Genomic DNA, 16,918 nt, shown 5'->3' on the forward strand with positions numbered 1-16,918 from the left:
CTTTCTTCCTGTTTTTCTTTTTCTGTGCACTTTCTGTCCTCTGACGGTAAAAGTCAATCACGGGTTGAGCGGTCAACCACAGGGATTGATTTATCTACCAAAACGGAACGGGAGAGAGGGTCCCGGAAGCCAAGACGGTATTTTTCTCCTGGAGAAAGTAGAAAAACTTCTGAGAGATTTAGAACTCAACCCATAACTTCAGCAGAACGAAAGGAGATGGATAGGTAGGCATGTGTGTATGTAGTTCCATTTAGGTAGAGGGAAAATTATGGTACATTATGCAAAATTGTTTTTCATATCAGTGGTTCCAACATCACTTAAAAAAGAATTTTTGGTTGTTATTTCTATTGACTGTAATCATTAAAGTCAACAAAACAAAATTTGAATGAAATTTGTTTGACTTAAAATTTTTAAGAAAGTTGGACTTCAGATTGAATTATAGTGTTTCTTTTAAAATAACAATACCAATTACATAATTCTAAAATTGCATAGAATTGTAAAAAACATTGATACCATAAATTCAATAATCATATACAAGCCTTTTATCTCATTTAGTTTTTATAAAAAGAAGAAAAAGATTATGTTCAAAGTGAAATACTGTTTATTGTGGCTATTGCCATTCAGTCTTGCAAATGATGAGGTGTTTTGATGCAACTGAGTTTTTACTAATAAATTGTTAAAACATCCTCAGTCCACTGTAAAGAAGTGATGAGAATTGATCCCTAACTTAAATGTTAATCACATTTTAAAAGATGTACTTGGTCCTCATTTTCCTCCACAAATTCTATGTCTTGCTGTAACTGCTTCCACATACTCTGCTGTGTCAACAGTGACTGCAAATGAATTGCTCACAACCCAAATGCTACCAGGGTTATTATTTTCATCAGAATATCATTATCTTTTTCTTTTTACCTCAAAAATGATGATTCATTTTTGTGTCCTTTATTCCCAACTAATTTTCATTATTATTATTATTTTTAGATCTACTTCGAATTCAGAAATGCCAACTACTGAGGGTAAGAATATCTATAATACTACTACTGATAATAATGTATCTTCTTTTTAAATTTCTCTTTGATTAAACTTTAGATAAAAAAGATCTTAGGTTTTAGAACAAAATGATATTACAAATTGTCATATGAAATATTAGGTGCTTATCTATTTTCCATATCAAATATATCATAGTTCATCACAATGGAGAATTTTGTTTTCTCCTCACTGGGTCCTTGGACACAAGAGTTTTTAGAAATGCTTTTAGTGATCCTAGAGGAAAAAGTGCTTTAAACCAAAAAGGCACTTTTTTTTCCTTGTGAATGATGTCAGTTAATATAAAAAATATATTTATTAATGTATTTATTAATCATTTCCATAAAATTTATTTTGTCTTTTTAAAAATAAAATTGTATTGATATATTATTTTTATATCACTTGCATTTTCCAATGTACTATTTCCTGTGTCCCCCCTAGATATATATGTATGTGTATATATATATATATATATGTGTGTGTGTATATATATATATATATATATATATAAATTTTAAAGATATACATCTATAGTAAAGAATAAAAAAAGAGGGGGGAGGGGGGAGGGGGAACTCAGCAAACTAACTAGCATACTAGAAAAAGGGATATTGTTCCTAGTGTTTCACACTCATTGCCCCCTGCCTTTACAAAGAAGAGAAGTGGGGTAGCTACTTTTCTTAAAACTATCTTTTGGGAACCAAGCTTAGTCATAATTTCCTAGAATTTAGTTGATTTGCCATTTTTGTTCTTTCTTTTGTAGTCATTGTGTATATTTTCCTGGTTCTACTTCATTTTGTATATATTCACGCAAATATTCTTGTGTTTCTTTGTAATCATCATATTCTGTCTTATACCATATTAATTTTTCATTACATTTACTGCAACTTGTTTAGCCATTCCCCAGTCAATGTGCATTTACTTTGTTTCCAGTTCTTCCCAACAACAAAAAAGTGCTCTTATGAATATTTTTACATCTCTGGGAAGCTGCATCTATTCCTTTTGTTGTTTGTTTGATTGGTTTTTTTCCCCTAAGGTAATGGGGTTAAGTGACTTGCCCAAGGTCATGCGGCTAGGTAAGTATTATTCCAGGGCCGGTGGTCTATCCACTGCACCACCTAGCCACCCCCTGTATCTGTTCTTAAAACACAATTATTCAGAGTCATTTAATGGAAAACTAGAGAAGCAGTAAAGGACTTGTGATTGCAATAAACATTTCTTTAATGAACTTGATTCCAGTTGTAAATATTATTTTGTTATTTTCTCATTAAACTATTATTGTAGTTTAAAAGGACTAAATGTTTAAAATGGAAAACTTATATGATTTATCTAATTCACTGTTCTTTGCAGATGAAGAAAAATTGGATGAACGCGCCAAGCTGAGTGTTGCTGCCAAAAGGCTCCTTTTCAGGGCAAGTGTGCAGACTAGTCATCTTTCTAAAAACCCTAGTACACAGAGTTCCAGATGTTAGATTAGAAGAGGCATCAGGGGTCACCTAGGCCAATGTTTGTAGTGTGACGTTTGTCCTTCATTTTCAAAGAAGACCATGACATCAGGGAGCTGATGCCATGACAAGCACCTGAATTGAATTTGAGTGAGGGGATACTGTGCTGTGTCACCAGCCTCACTTTCTTCCCCAGAGCCATCTGGGTCCAGTGGCCAGATATGAATCAGGACAACTGAACATGGCCCTGGATGGGAGGCAATCATGTTTGAGTGGCTTGCCCAAGTGTCAAATGTCTGAGACCGGATTTGAATTCCCATGCTCCTGATACCAAGATCAGTGCTTTATCCACAGCACCACCTTGCTGTCCTAGGCCACCATACTCCCCTAGCATTCCTCCTCTGCAGCATTCAGACTTTATTTGAGTACTCAGTCTATCACTTCCATATAGCTCATGAGTATAGAATTGATACCAGATATATGAAATTCTAAAATTTATCTTGTCTTGTCCTGCCTAGCATTCCAAAAGTTTGTTAAAACTCAAAGGGTTTTGAAGGGCTATTTTTTATTCCCTCCTTGATGGCAGTTTTCATAGTATGTGTGTATCACTGGTAATGGAGAGTTACATTTCAAAAACGACACCTGGTAAACACCAGGGAGAAACTCAGCAAACACATTTTTCTAGGGCAGTCTTCTTTTCTTCCCTACCACGCCCCCACCCCCAGTCAGACATTCAAACATATTTCTAATCATAGGAAATGGAAAAATCATTTGATGAAAAAAATATTCCAAAACCACGTTCCAGAAATGCAGCCGTGGAGCGACGTCTGCGCCGTTTGCAGGATAGATCTCACACACAGCCCATCACCACTGAGGAAGTGGTCATTGCAGCAACGTAAGTCTCCCTCCTGTGTTGGACTTGGCTTTAGATTCTGTTTTGGAAGTGAAGAGCCAGAGAGGGAGTTCATCAAGTAAAAGTTTGTTGATAGGCAATGACTTTCTTCTTTCTAGCCTTTGATTTTTCTAAGTATAGCACTTCTTCCAAGAGATTTAAAACCTGAAGTATTACCTAACAGAAGACATCTTGAGTAAGAAAAGATTTGGGGTTTGGTCTAGAGTCAGTTTGCACCCCCCCAGCATGCAGGAAATTGGCTTTAACTTCAATTCCAAGGATTTTTTTTTTTTGGTTTACTTACAAATAGCTTCCTTCACGAAATGTTTAACTTTAATATTTTATTATCTGAAGGTCCTATCAAACTCTAGCAGGCCCTCCCAAGTGGAAAGGGCTTAGAGTAAGAGGCTAGCAATGGATGGTGTGTCCATTGCCTGAGGTTCAAACTAATTATCATAAGACTGGCCACCAAGTGAACTGTTTTTGGACTAAGTGACTCATGAGGATATTTTGACTAATGGATTTGCATCAGTGAAGGGAGGCCCCTACCCATGAAGAAAGAATAGAACTTGAAATTTTGAAGTATTTTCTGATGTTACATTTAACCTTAATTTAACAACAACAACTCAGATTCATTTATTACTTTTTCCCCTGAGAAAAGATTTTAGTTTTATTGTTCTTATCTCTTATGAATTTACCCAACCTAGCCCCCTACCCAAACCGTTCTTGACATTTGTTGAATAGAAGGTTTGACCATTAGGTGAGTGAATACCCTCAAGTGGTTGTTGTCATTTGTTATGTTTTCAATTCTATGAACTTCATAGCCATCAGTGAAGGACTCATAAAGACCCTACTTTTTCATATAAGAAAAATTATGTGGGCTTGAATTAAGTTTTCCCCAAACTCTTACATAGTGCAGTTCATGTAATAATAATAACCAGCTTTGGAAAGAAAAAGTAAATTCAAGCACAAAAGATCAAGGTAAAGGATCAAGAAACATTTCTTTTTGTTCTTCCTCTATCATGTAGTTAATAGAGCAGTGACTCAATTAATAAATCATTATGTTGATAAAGAAAACTGCCAACCAGAGTATAATCTGTTAATTCACTGGTGTTCTTCAATTGATGATGTGAGGTGATTTGTGAACTTTAACCTTTAGAATGCAGATGTCTCCCATTCCAATATATGCTCGTCTTGGGTGGAGACTGATTTTTGTCTTTCCTTGTATCATCACTTCTTAACACAGTTGTCTGGCTCATAAGTCCTTAATAGATACTTGTGGACTTGCTGACTTGACTGAGGACTTCTACAAATATTTTAGAACAGGATAACCAATTTTTAGGTAAATTCCATATCTTGAGGTTTGTATCTTCAAGTTTCTTTTCAAATTCTCTTGTCATTTGACAAAAAATCCTTAATAGCTTTGTAAAACTATTTGTTTTATTGTTTCTGTGCATCAAATCATTCTTTCATTAATGCTTCTCTTCTTTCTCCTTGTGAATTTTCCATCTTTGGCAATTGCTTTTAAAGGGACTCTCTCCCTGCTTCACATTCTGTGACCAGCCACACTGTCATGGCAAGAATTCCTAATCCCACTGTAGTTAAGAGCCCTGTACAACCTGCCAGGTACTGGAGACAAACACCCGCATGTGGTCTTGAATGCAAAATGCTAGGTAGCAGGCACAGCTTTAAAATCTGGAATGTCTTTTGTATGTCTAACAAATCAATGCAATGAGTTGTTCTAGGAATGTGTGGCATTTTGTTTTGTCATAATGCAAAGTACCATAACTCCATTTTGACTTGCATGAGGAAGTTCAGTTTGTTTGCTTGTGTTAAGTGTTTGGCCTAGCACCATTCTAACTTCACTTAAAATTTTGGTTTTCATAAAGAAACTCATTGCAAAAGAACAGCATCTATACCCTCCCAAGAAATAAAGGGAGTTAACAATCTTGCATGTTTAAAAAAAATGGGAGGACCTCATTTTTATGTTTTGCATTTGATCCTGAATCCAACAAATAGCTGTTTCTTTCTCAGGTAGCTTATATATTGATTGCTGCATATTTCTAATTCATAACTTCTTGCTATATGAAAGAATAGTTAGTGAAAGAATAGTACATCTGCCATGCACAGGCAGATAGACAACTTGTACTCTTGACTTTTTACAATCAGTATTCCAGTACTTTGAGTTTTATAAATGGTCTCCTTGTTTCAGTAAACCATTTCAGAATATGGTAGCCAGAGGAAAGAACAATCAAAGAATGTGAAATGCTGATAGAGAAATGAAGCTGGTAAAAACTGTACAGAATCAAGTGTCCCTTTGGGAAGGATTGAAATGCCAGTTAGAACCATATTGAACCAGAAAGACAACTGGTGTCATAACTGATGCCCTCATTAATGGCTCCATCCTCCATTAGGAACAGAGATGCTGAGCTGGGATCTGGGATTTAATAGTTAATTTAGTCCATGCCAGCTTGCAGTGATTTAGAGATCCCAGGGATAGTATCTAGTGAGGGAGGCAAACACCTTTGTATACACATTCCTGAGTTTAGGGTGACTATGCAAATTCTTGGCTCCTATGTTCAAGTAGAAGTGGAATAAATTTAATTACTCCCTTAAAAGCTTTTATCATTTACTGGAAAGTTCAGATGTATGTAAATTCTGAATATCAACAGAAGCCTATAGGATAAATTGCTGAGAAGAATCTCTGTTTGCCTATCCTGGTGAATATCCCAAGCCCTGTGGTATGTAGGCTGGGCTATACATAAGAAGACAATTCTGGTGCCCATTTCTAAATAAACTGGGAGAAGAAACATTAACCGCAGCATGTATGTCTCATTAGATGTTTCCTTTGGCCTAATTTATTACTGATGCCTAGAAATATGCAAATTTCCTATAAAAAGTATGTGCATCCCAAGCAAACTGTACCTTTTTTGACAGTGAATTGTTTCTTTGTTTGTTTTAAGCACAAATAATATTATAACTCACTCCAGACTCTTCTTTAACTTGATAATGCTGGGTCTGCTCTGTTGCTCTGAAGAAGTCAGTTCTGTCACTGTATCACTCAGTGATCTACTTAGTTGCTGAATAACTCCATACGGTTACCCCACCCTTTCTTCTTTATTTAGTCCCGAATAGGACCTGACAAGCCCTTTAAAAACAAATTTAGAAGTACATTTTACAACTCTGATTTAGGGGCATTAAACCATAAACTAATGGGTGTGTTAGGTTTTCTCCCCTCCGTTTCTAAACTGACTGTGTTACTTTCAGTTTGCAGGCATCGGCACACCAAAAGGCTCTGGCTAGAGAGCAGGCAAATGAGGCCAAAGAGTCTGCTGAACAAGGTGAACCTGATTCCTCCACTTTGAGCTTAGCAGAGAAGCTGGCCTTGTTTAACAAATTGTCTCAGCCAGTCTCAAAAGCCATTTCTACCCGAAACAGAGTGGATGCTAGGCAAAGGAGGATGAATTCTCGTTACCAGACCCAACCAGTCACACTTGGAGAAGTGGAACAGGTGTGTATACATCCACTGATTTTCATTTGGACAGACAAAGGAGCTCAGTGTTCTCTTTTAGCTATTGATTTGGGGAGTTTAGGTGACCTACCTCTAAACTCCAGTAGTCTGAAGATGTTTCAGGGATTTAACCCCAAGAAAGGAGGCTGCCAGTTATAATTCCTTGTTTGCTAATTCTCTTTTATTCTTCAAAAAATAATTTAGAGAGAGTTTGCTATTGTAGAGTGACAAAAGAATGTCTTTTCTTTTACCCTTATTCCCTTTTTCCTTTCAAGGAGACTTTGTGTAACTATACGAAGCAGTCTTTACCAGTCCTTAATACACTTTCTATCCTTCCAACAGGATTTGTGAAAGCCTCCAATGAATGTGGTCTTTTCTTATATGAATCTGTAAGTTAGACTTACCTGAGCTACATTTTTTTTTACTCAATCAGGTTCAGAGTGGAAAACTCACTCCTTTCTCTCCTACTATTAACACATCTGTGTCTACTGTGGCATCGACAGTTGTTCCAATGTATGCAGGAGATCTAAGAGCAAAGCCATCAGTGGAAGAAAACACAGGTGCTGCTGACTTTGGATTCCATTCAACAATGGAAAATGCAGACTCTCCAGTGAAGAGCATCCTAAAATCACAAACATGGCAGCCTTTGGGGGAGAATATTGGAAGCAATCGAGGATCCAGGGAATTTGGGGAGACGGAAACTGAGAGAGTCTTAGCTCAAGATGAGAGTGAGATGAGGAAGAACAGGTCCTTTGAGGAAGAAGGGAGTTCCTCCCTCTTTCTAAATAAAACTGGGGAAAGGGACAACCAAAGAAAATATGCTCCAAGAAAAGGCAGCATGGAACACACTGACTTGCTAGTAATGTGTCAGCATGAAGAACTGCGGGAGTTTTCAGTCTCCAGAAGCACTGGACAGAGCAAACAGGATCTGAAGGAAATGCAGTCTTTGGAAGAGAAGATGGATTTGGAAAATGTCACAAAAAGCAGATTCATGCTAAGAGGTAAAATGGATTTTTATAAACTTATTTTCTTCCGTATTTCTACAAACTAGTTGTTCTTGTTTTGCTTAATTGACTGTATTTGCTTCCGAAATCATAAGTACTTACAACTAGAAGAGATTTGAGAATTCTGTATATATAAAATGTTTGTGTGTATGTGTGTATATGTATGTATGTATGATAAATCTGTACATATAACAACTCAAAATTCTTTTTACTCTGAACATTTCAGTATGTTAAAAACAAAACTTCTTATACCTGTCCTAATACCTGGAAATTCCACATGGGGTTTCACTAGTTTTAGTCACTATTTTATGTACAGTGTTATCCTTCTCACAACATTCTGTGAATCAGAAGCCAGGCCTTTTATCTTTAGTTTTTTAAATGGTTATATTTTAAAATAATAGAGTGATTGTCTCAATTTCTCTCAGTGGAGCAAGATTTTGAACTCTGAGATCCCTGCCTGTGTCACATTCCCCCTCCACTGGAGCCTTTCTTCCCTTTAAGCAATACTATAAAACAACAAAGGCATATTTAATTGTGGTTGTCACTGATGTTTGTTGTTATATTGCCTCATTTGCTGGTATTATTAATTGCAAGACTGAAAGGGTTGCCCTTAGGGAAATCTAAAAGTACCCATCATTAACTTAAACTTCCTATGTGCTATCTATGAGAATAAGATCAATTGTTATTAAATAATTTGTCCTGCAGTCCTTGGGTTATTTGTGTTTTTAAAACCTGATAGGCTGCATATTTTCATAGTGCTCAATGTACATAGAGCTTGGCATGACTTAAGAGTTCAAAGTCCTCTTTTGATTCTTACTAGCTATGTGATCATGAACCAATCACTTTATCTTTCTAAGCTTTAATTTCCTGTATTGCAAAACCAAGATAATGATCCCATGTGACCTGCCTCAGTGAGAAGCAGCATGGTAGTCAGGAGACAGAACTGACCTTAGGGTCAGGAAGATGGGGCAGATCACTTCATCCTTCACCCCCCACCCCTCCCATTTGTCTCCTCCCTAACCCCCCCCCCCAGTTCTCTTAAGACTATTAGCTACAGCAGAAATGGTAATTTATTTTGTTATAAAGAGTTTCTTCTTGAGCGTGCCCTTCATCAGTGAAAATATATTCCTGTATAGAAACAGAAACCCCTGATCATGGATTTATTGTTAGTAGCAAAGAGAATCAGGTAAGGAAAGCACTTTAACAATATAAGTATTTTTAATATAGACGTTATCCCTGATGCTAAGAACCCTTGTTTCTCCCCTGGGCCTCTTGGGACTCTGAATGCCCCTTCAGGGCTTAGCTCAAGCTCTCCTTTCTCTAAGATCCCTTTCTGGGATTCCTGCACACTTCCCCCTTACCACCGGATGACTTTTTATTCATTTCTGTTTTGTTTTTCCCACAGTAGAATGGAAGCTTTTAGAAGTTGTTTTTAAAAGCAGGGACTTAGCATTTTTGTCTCTGATTGTCTCGTCCATGGTAGGAGCTTAATAAGTACTTGTAGAATTAAATGATCAGTTCCTAAAGTTGGCTGTGCAATCTCCCACGTGACGTCTGTGGTCTGAGTTTGCCACCCTTGCTGGTACAGAGTTAATGGGTCTGAGAATGCCAACCCGAAGACATAAGTGCTAATGCTGCATTCTCCTTTTCATTGAGCAGAGCCTGCCGAGCCCACGGCCGAGTTTTCTGGCATGCCAGCGACAAAAACTGTTGCTCAGACCACAGCCCCAGTGTCCAGTAGACGAGAGTCTTTAGAACAGTTGGAGGAAAAACTCTCCAAGAATCCATGTAGGATGCTTGCTGGTGGAGAGAGCAAAATATCAGAGGATACCCTTGATGCATCTAGCAAAACAATGTCGATCAAAGAAAGGTAATAATCTGTTTATTTATTCCCCCCCATTCCCATTGAGAAGTTTGGAATTGACTAAATAACTAATTAAATCACGTACAAAGATGTGCTGTCATATTAGCATGTTTTAAGGAGATGGGATTATTCAGTGGTAAACCACATTTACCCAATGGCAGATCTAATAACCACATGTTGAGGGCCAGGCCTAGAAAGAATCTGATGCAGGAAATAGGGGTACAATTGTTTTCAACAAGAACTTAGTATTTTTATGTACTTTAAATACTTTTTATTTTATATTTAAATTTTGACATGTTTCAAAAATACAGCCAAGAGGCCCAGTGCAGCACAGTGCTTGCACATAGGCTGGTGGATAGACAGCATTCATCCTAGATTTGCCCCCTGCTTTTGCTTTCATTCTGTGGAAAGTACATGTGTACAATGGGGCAACCAATCCAGATGTTCTTACTGAGAATTGCACTATGTAGGATCATACCTTCATTGTTTCTTTTTAGGGCAAGTAGACTCAATGAGTTTCTGTAGTATACAGCCAGAATTTATTCCAGGCAACTGCTCTGAAAGATTACATTGGCATGGCAAAAGTGCAATACCCTCATTTTAATCAGAAGAATGAAATGGGATTGAGGAGGATATATTTAAAGGTGGCAGTTATCGAGAACAATGAGCTAAACATTTTCTGGATATATTTCCTTTTTTAACCTCCAGCTACAGTAGAATTAAACAGCCACAGATTTAATAGTGATAAAAGTACTGGGTGAAAGAAGGTCAAGTTAATTTCGCAGTGTGATTATCAGAAATACTTCAATCCTCTGTTCCCTTGCTCTGCCAGCGCAGACACTTGCTTATCACAGCCCACCATTCAGAATTTTTCATTGGCTCTGTCAATCATCTTGGTCTCTTTTCCTTTCTTCTAGACAGATTTCAGATTGCCCCGGTCTTATTTTTCTTCCTTTTTTCTTTTTGGTCTTAGTTTTCAAAAGACAGGAAAAAACTATTTTTAATGTTCATCATAAGGTCAAACTTTTTTCTTTTGACATTAGATACATGAAGACATTATTTATTTTCAACCCTTGATGGTTGAGAATATTTCCTATCTCTTGGTCTAATCATTCTATCATATGATCTAGTGCTGAAAAATACCTTAGAAGTTCATCTAGTCCAAGATTACATTTTATGAATGAGGAACAAAATTCTAGACTATAGAGAAGTTACTTGGTCAAGGTCACATGAATAGCAGTGGCAGAAACTGAATTCTGAACCATAGAATTCAAAGTATAGTAGTATCTCTGTTACTTAACTATACTTTATATTTCTTAGTTTAGCACAGTAAGCTAGCTGTTGGTATCATCAACTGTAGATATTTAACAAACATTTGTTGATATGGCTGACTATTAGTTCTTAACCTATTTAGACAAAGGGCTAGTTTTTTCTCTTTCAATAGTTTTAAGCATGCATAATTGAAAGCAACGATACTTCATTTTTTCTCCTTGCCCTATACTTTGAAGCACTGATTAGTTGTAGAATTGAACCTAGAGCCTTTCTCCTGTTCTTTCTACTGCACAAAAGGAGCTTTAGAAATAAAAAAAAAATGATGGATTTTGGATGATTAATTAAAGTCAAAATAAAGGCAGCCTTAATTTTCTAGGAGCTAACATTTGTGAGGATAACAATCAATAGTGAGAAAGAAGTAAATTTGGGAAGAGTGAGCTCCTAATAACACTTTTTTTCAGCTGGTGTTTTCTGAGAATTTGGGGGGGGGGTTGGATGGGGGGGGTAAAAACACTGTCTTGAATGACCAGGGGGCACTTCCTTCTCAGAGGTCTCACATTTTCAAGATAGCAGCACTGATGCTGACTTAACTTCATTGCTTGGTCAATACCTACTCAGTTTTGCTCCTTTACCTTCCCTATTCTGACCAATTTGTTGCCCCTATATAGAATCAGCTGTTAACTTACCATTTCAGATACACCTGGCCCTTCTAATTTTTGTTGTTTAATTGTTTTCAGGCATGACTATTCACAGATTTTTCTTGCCAAAGATACTGGAGTGCCATTTTCTTCTCCACCTCATTTTAGAGATGAGGAAACTGAGGCAGGGTTAAGTGATTTATCCAGGGTCACAGAACTAGTGTCTGGGACCAGATTTGAACTCTGGTCTTCCTGACTCCAGACCCAGTACCCTACCTCAGTACTCTTTAGGTCCAATTTGAAAGATTTGTTTTAGATTGTACTTTATATTATATGTTGATACTCTTCCAATAAAAGTCCCCTTTTTCTCATTTTTCACCTTTTGATAGTAGCAACTTCTACAATTGTAAATGGTACATAGTTTCAGCTAAGAACTAGTTAACTGGTTTCCATTGAATGAATAATAATTTTTTAAAAAATCATAAAGGGGTGGCTAGGTGGCACAGTGGATAGAGCACTGGCCTTGGAGTCAGGAGTACCTGGGTTCAAATCCGACCTCAGACACCTAGCTGTGTGGCCTTGGGTAAGCCACTTAACCCCATTGCCTTGAAAAATCTAAAAAAAAAAATTTCTTATCTCTTCAAATTTTATATATATGTGAATTCACAGAGGGTATGTCTTGGAAAAACATTTATGGAAATCACATTTTTTCAGATCCAAAATCAGTGTACACAGTCTGACAAACTTATCTGGTCACTGAACCCAGATGGCTACAAAGGAAAAAGTGAGGCACACCTTCACTCAAATATAACTCTTTTGCATGTCATGGCATCACCTCCCTGATATTTTTGGTAAATCTCATTAAAAGTACTTTTCCTGAAATGTAGACTATCTAATGATATCCACACCATAACCCAGGAAACCATTTCTAAGATATTTAGTGTTGGAGAATGTTCAAAGAATATTTAAAATTATAATTAGCTTTTAAGAAACTTCATGACTTCAAAACAGCTGCACTAGTTTTTTTAAATGGATAGAAGAAACTCTAGTAGTCAATATACCTATCCTTTCTCTTTGGAGGAAAGATTGGGGTAAGAGAAAATTTTGAATCCTTATTCTGACCTCATAAGTCCTTGAAGACCTGTAGGATTCAACATAGTGGATTCAGGTGGGAAATCTAGTTTTATAACTGTCTTTCTCTTTTTACACTCTAGATTCAAGAAAGAGGCTATGACCAAGATTTTAGAGTAAGAGAGGACTTCTAGGAATTGCAATGCAACTGAATCCTTCAACCACTAGAGGGCCCAGAGTAGTATCATGACTTAGAACTCAATCCTTTTCTCTGTTTCATGAACTGACACTAGGGCCCACTGCCATCCCTTTCCCTCCACTCCCCAAGAGTTCCTAAAGCTTATATTGAATTCAGGGCTTTCTTGTCCCAACTGAGCTCTAGTGTTGAATGGGATACCGAAATGAATAAAAGTTTTAAAAAGGGAGAAGATAAGGAAATGGGATTTAACCCAAAGAGTTTTATTTCCTACATCCTTGACCTAGTCAATATATAAGGATTGATTAATGCTTAAGCAGAACCCTCAGACAGAGGAATGAATTTTTTTTAATTGGGATATTACATTCAGGCTGATATGTTTGTGTGTGTGTATGTGTGTGTGTGTGTGTATGTGTTTATATGTGTGTATATAAATGTATGTATATGTGTGTGTGTGTACACACATATACACACTCAAACATACACACATAGCTGAGGTTAAATTGTACTGACTTTTCTGAGGATTGGCCATGCTTAGCAGCATCTCGCCTTTTCTAGTAGCAAGAAAACATATATAACTAGAGCAGGATGAGAAGCAAAGAGGGTAAAAACATTAATTTACTTTGGAAGCAGCTCCTAGCTTCCCTTTCTAATGCTTCCTAATAGCTAGATGGTGCAGTGGATAGAACACTAGCCCTGGAGTCAGGAGTAAGGGAGTTCGAATCTGTCCTCAAACATTTGATTCAGACTAGCTGTGTGACCTTGGGCAAGTCATTTAACTCTGGTTCCCTCACATCCAGGACCATCTCCAGTTGTCTTCATTCTTATCTGGCCACTGAACCCAGATAGCTCCAAAGGAAAAAATGAGGCATACCTTCACTCAAATATAACTCTCTTGCATGCCATGGCATCACCTCCCTGATATTGTGGTCTTCTTCAAGAACAAAAGACAAACATCATCATCATGACCAAATAGCCCAGTGGAAAATGTACTCTAGCCAGGATATACCTAGGTTGGAATCCCCACTTCAACTGCTACTAGCTCTATGCAGTGTTGGGAAGTCACTTACCCTCTTTGATCCTCAATTTACTTATCCACAGAATGGGAGTATGGTTTTGTTCCACCTACCTCAGAGGAAAAGGCTTTTAAAAGTTCACTTTAAAGGGGTGCAGAAATGTGCAAGAGGCAGTGAAGTGGCACAGTGAATAGAACTCTGGACTTGGAGTCTTGAAAGTCCTGAATTAAAATTCTGCCTCAGTCAGGTAGTCACAAGTAGTCAAGCAAGTCACAACCTCTGCCTCAGTTTACTCATCTGTAAAATGAGAATAATTATAACACTTATTGCCCAGAGTTGCTATAAGGACCAAATGAAGTAAGATGTGAAAATGCACTTTGCAAACCTTAAAAGTGTTGCTTCAGTATTAGCCATGATGAGAATGATGTGAGTAGTTATTAACTTAAAAATAAGAGGGCTAGCTAATCTCTGATCAGACACAATGGGGTAGAAGAAGATGCTTCATGTTAGCCCCACTTTGAGACATGATTTTAATAGGTCTGGCATTCACTGTCATTCACAGCCTTTTCACCAACCCCAAGATGCACAAACAAGTGCTCAGATTTAGTTGAGGCAGACAGCTCTGACACTGCTGGGATTGCCCAGGCTATAATGCATCTCATATGTGGGGAGAGATGCTCAGCTCCTCCCTTGTCTTCTATGCTTTGCTATTTGTGGTGAGTGGGGGAGGTAGTGAGATCACAGGAGGAATGAATACATTTGGAAAGATCTGCCCTCTTCTTGTTTTGTTCAGCCACAAGTAGGATATTTAAAGGTACAGGAATAATACATTTAATGTTTTATATGCATGTTATTTTAAAATAACTCCTCATTTGCACTCTGGCCTGTTGAAGCTGCTGGTGAGAAATTGATGTCCAAAGAACCATGTGGATTTAATTCTATGCTTCCCCCCCCCCCCCACATTATTTTGGTTATGATAAAGTCCTAGAAGTCTGTGGTGACAACCTAGCTAGAGATTCACATGAATGTTTAAAACATTTGGAAGGGATACATTCTTTGAAAGTCATTCCAATCAAAAAAGGAGGGAGGGGGATTCAGTTGGCTTAAACAAGTCTTACATTGAGAATTTATTTAATCTATAAATACAAACTAATCAGAACATTAAAACTGTTAATGGACAAATCAAAATACCATCTTAGCAATAACTGACATTTATGTGGTACTTTGAGGTTTATAGCTCTTTATTATCTCATTTGATCTGAAAGGTAAATACCACTAATATTATCCTCATTTTTCAACTAAGGAAACTGAAGCTTAGAAATGTTCAAGTGATTTTCCCATAATGTATTAATGACAGAATTTCGACCCAGTACTTTGCTGGGTTCAAGCCATAACTCTTTTCACTGTGTCATGGAATCTCTCTTGCATATTGTGGAAAATCAGGAGACCTGACTTATAATTACGTCTCTACCTCTTGCCATGTGACTTTGGTTAAGTTACTTATTATCTGTGCCTCTGTTACAGATAATAAATAATACCTGATCTATTATGAGATTATTGGAAAGCCATATAAAAGTATGGCTGGGTGTGACTAAACTGAATCATCAAACTATACAGAACTTAGACATATCTAAATGCTTGCTGTCTTCTCAAAGAGTTATCATGGCTCAAAAACATGTTTAGAATTCTTCTTTTGGAGGCAGCTAGGAAGCAAAGTGGATAGAGCACTGGCCCTAGAGTCAGGAGGATCTAAGTTCAAATTTGGCCTCAAATACTTACTTGTGTGACCTGGGGCAAGTGACTTAACCCTGATTGCCTTAAAAAAATGTTTTGGAATGAATTTAAAAGCCTTCTGTAAATACTTTGGATTATTCTTGAACATAACATATCTTTATCTTTGGGGTAGATTTAAGTCTTTTTAATAACCAGAATTTCATTTTTATGCATATTTAGTGACAAGCGTGATGAAGTTATGTTAATACACATTGTTAAAAAGTTAATGCACACATATGTGCACACACAAGATTGGGCACACCTAAAGAAGAATTGAGGTCAATTTTCTTGTGTCTCCTAAACTGACCCTTGGGCTTGTTCTTGAAAAAGTGTTCTAAGTAGGTCTTCGAGTAAGGGTAGTACCACTGGAACTAGGTTATAATTTTGTATTATATTGTAATCATGATAAACATAGGAATGCCTTTTAAAACTTGGAACTAGAAAAAACAAATTTTTTTAAAGTACTCCCATGAGAAAGAGTTTCTAAATCTGAGAAAGCACTATAAGAATACAGATTGTAATGGTGGCTCACTTTGTGCCTCACAGAGGGCAGAGGCCCCTTCCTTCTTTTTTCTAAGAAATGAGCTTTACTAATTCAAATTAACCAAAGAAAAGCTTATTCCACATAATATAAAATAAAAGGTTTCAAAGGAATGAAAATCTTTTCAAACATTTATCATTAGTTCTCAGAGTTGTGGTTAGGATCATCAAACAGGAAAGACCTCATTTGATGATTTTCCCAAAATCTAATTTGACAAAACTAATGAGTCACAGAAATCATTGAATTTCCAAGAGGAACTTTAGAACTCTATTTTATTTTACTGACAATGCAACTCAGTTGCAGGGAGTTTTTGTGATTTACCCAAGGTCAGGTAAATAGTATTACCTGGTAGATCAGACCATTACTAAGACCTTCTGCCCCCTTGTGGGAGGCTCTTAGCATTGTACTATGAGGCCTTGGGTCAAGGAAAATGTAATTTATAAGTAAGTTTACATGTGAAATGATAAATGCATGCTTTTTAAAAGAGTTTGCCATGTTTTGTTTTCTTGAATAGGCTAAAGTTGCCTTGTGAACTCGCATTTATACTTTTCATTTCCTTAGGACAACAATAAATTTAAGCCTTCATTATGTTCACATTCAAACATAGAATCAAACAAAGAATGTTTGCCCTTAAAGATCACTTACTGGGCGCAGCTAGGTGGTGCAGTGGAT

General features: G+C 37.0%; 1 protein-coding gene across 19 annotated transcripts in view; it reads left to right on the forward strand.

Moving 5' to 3' along the window:
* The window catches only part of SVIL (supervillin), a 179,887-nt gene that overhangs the window by 103,474 nt on the left and 59,495 nt on the right, over positions 1-16,918 (forward strand). For 10 of the 19 annotated variants that reach the window (XM_074193078.1, XM_074193066.1, XM_074193067.1 and 7 more), the window contains 8 exons: positions 54-224; positions 982-1,016; positions 2,374-2,435; positions 3,224-3,363; positions 4,891-4,986; positions 6,628-6,871; positions 7,305-7,872; positions 9,535-9,745. In XM_074193078.1, coding sequence (XP_074049179.1) covers positions 54-224; positions 982-1,016; positions 2,374-2,435; positions 3,224-3,363; positions 4,891-4,986; positions 6,628-6,871; positions 7,305-7,872; positions 9,535-9,745 — 1,527 coding nt within the window. The remainder of the gene's footprint in view (positions 1-53; positions 225-981; positions 1,017-2,373; positions 2,436-3,223; positions 3,364-4,890; positions 4,987-6,627; positions 6,872-7,304; positions 7,873-9,534; positions 9,746-16,918) is intronic. The other 9 variants (XM_074193079.1, XM_074193084.1, XM_074193081.1 and 6 more) reach the window with 3 other exon arrangements.

This window comes from Macrotis lagotis, chromosome 7 (genome assembly GCF_037893015.1).
Source record: "Macrotis lagotis isolate mMagLag1 chromosome 7, bilby.v1.9.chrom.fasta, whole genome shotgun sequence".
Classification (NCBI taxonomy): domain Eukaryota; kingdom Metazoa; phylum Chordata; class Mammalia; order Peramelemorphia; family Peramelidae; genus Macrotis; species Macrotis lagotis.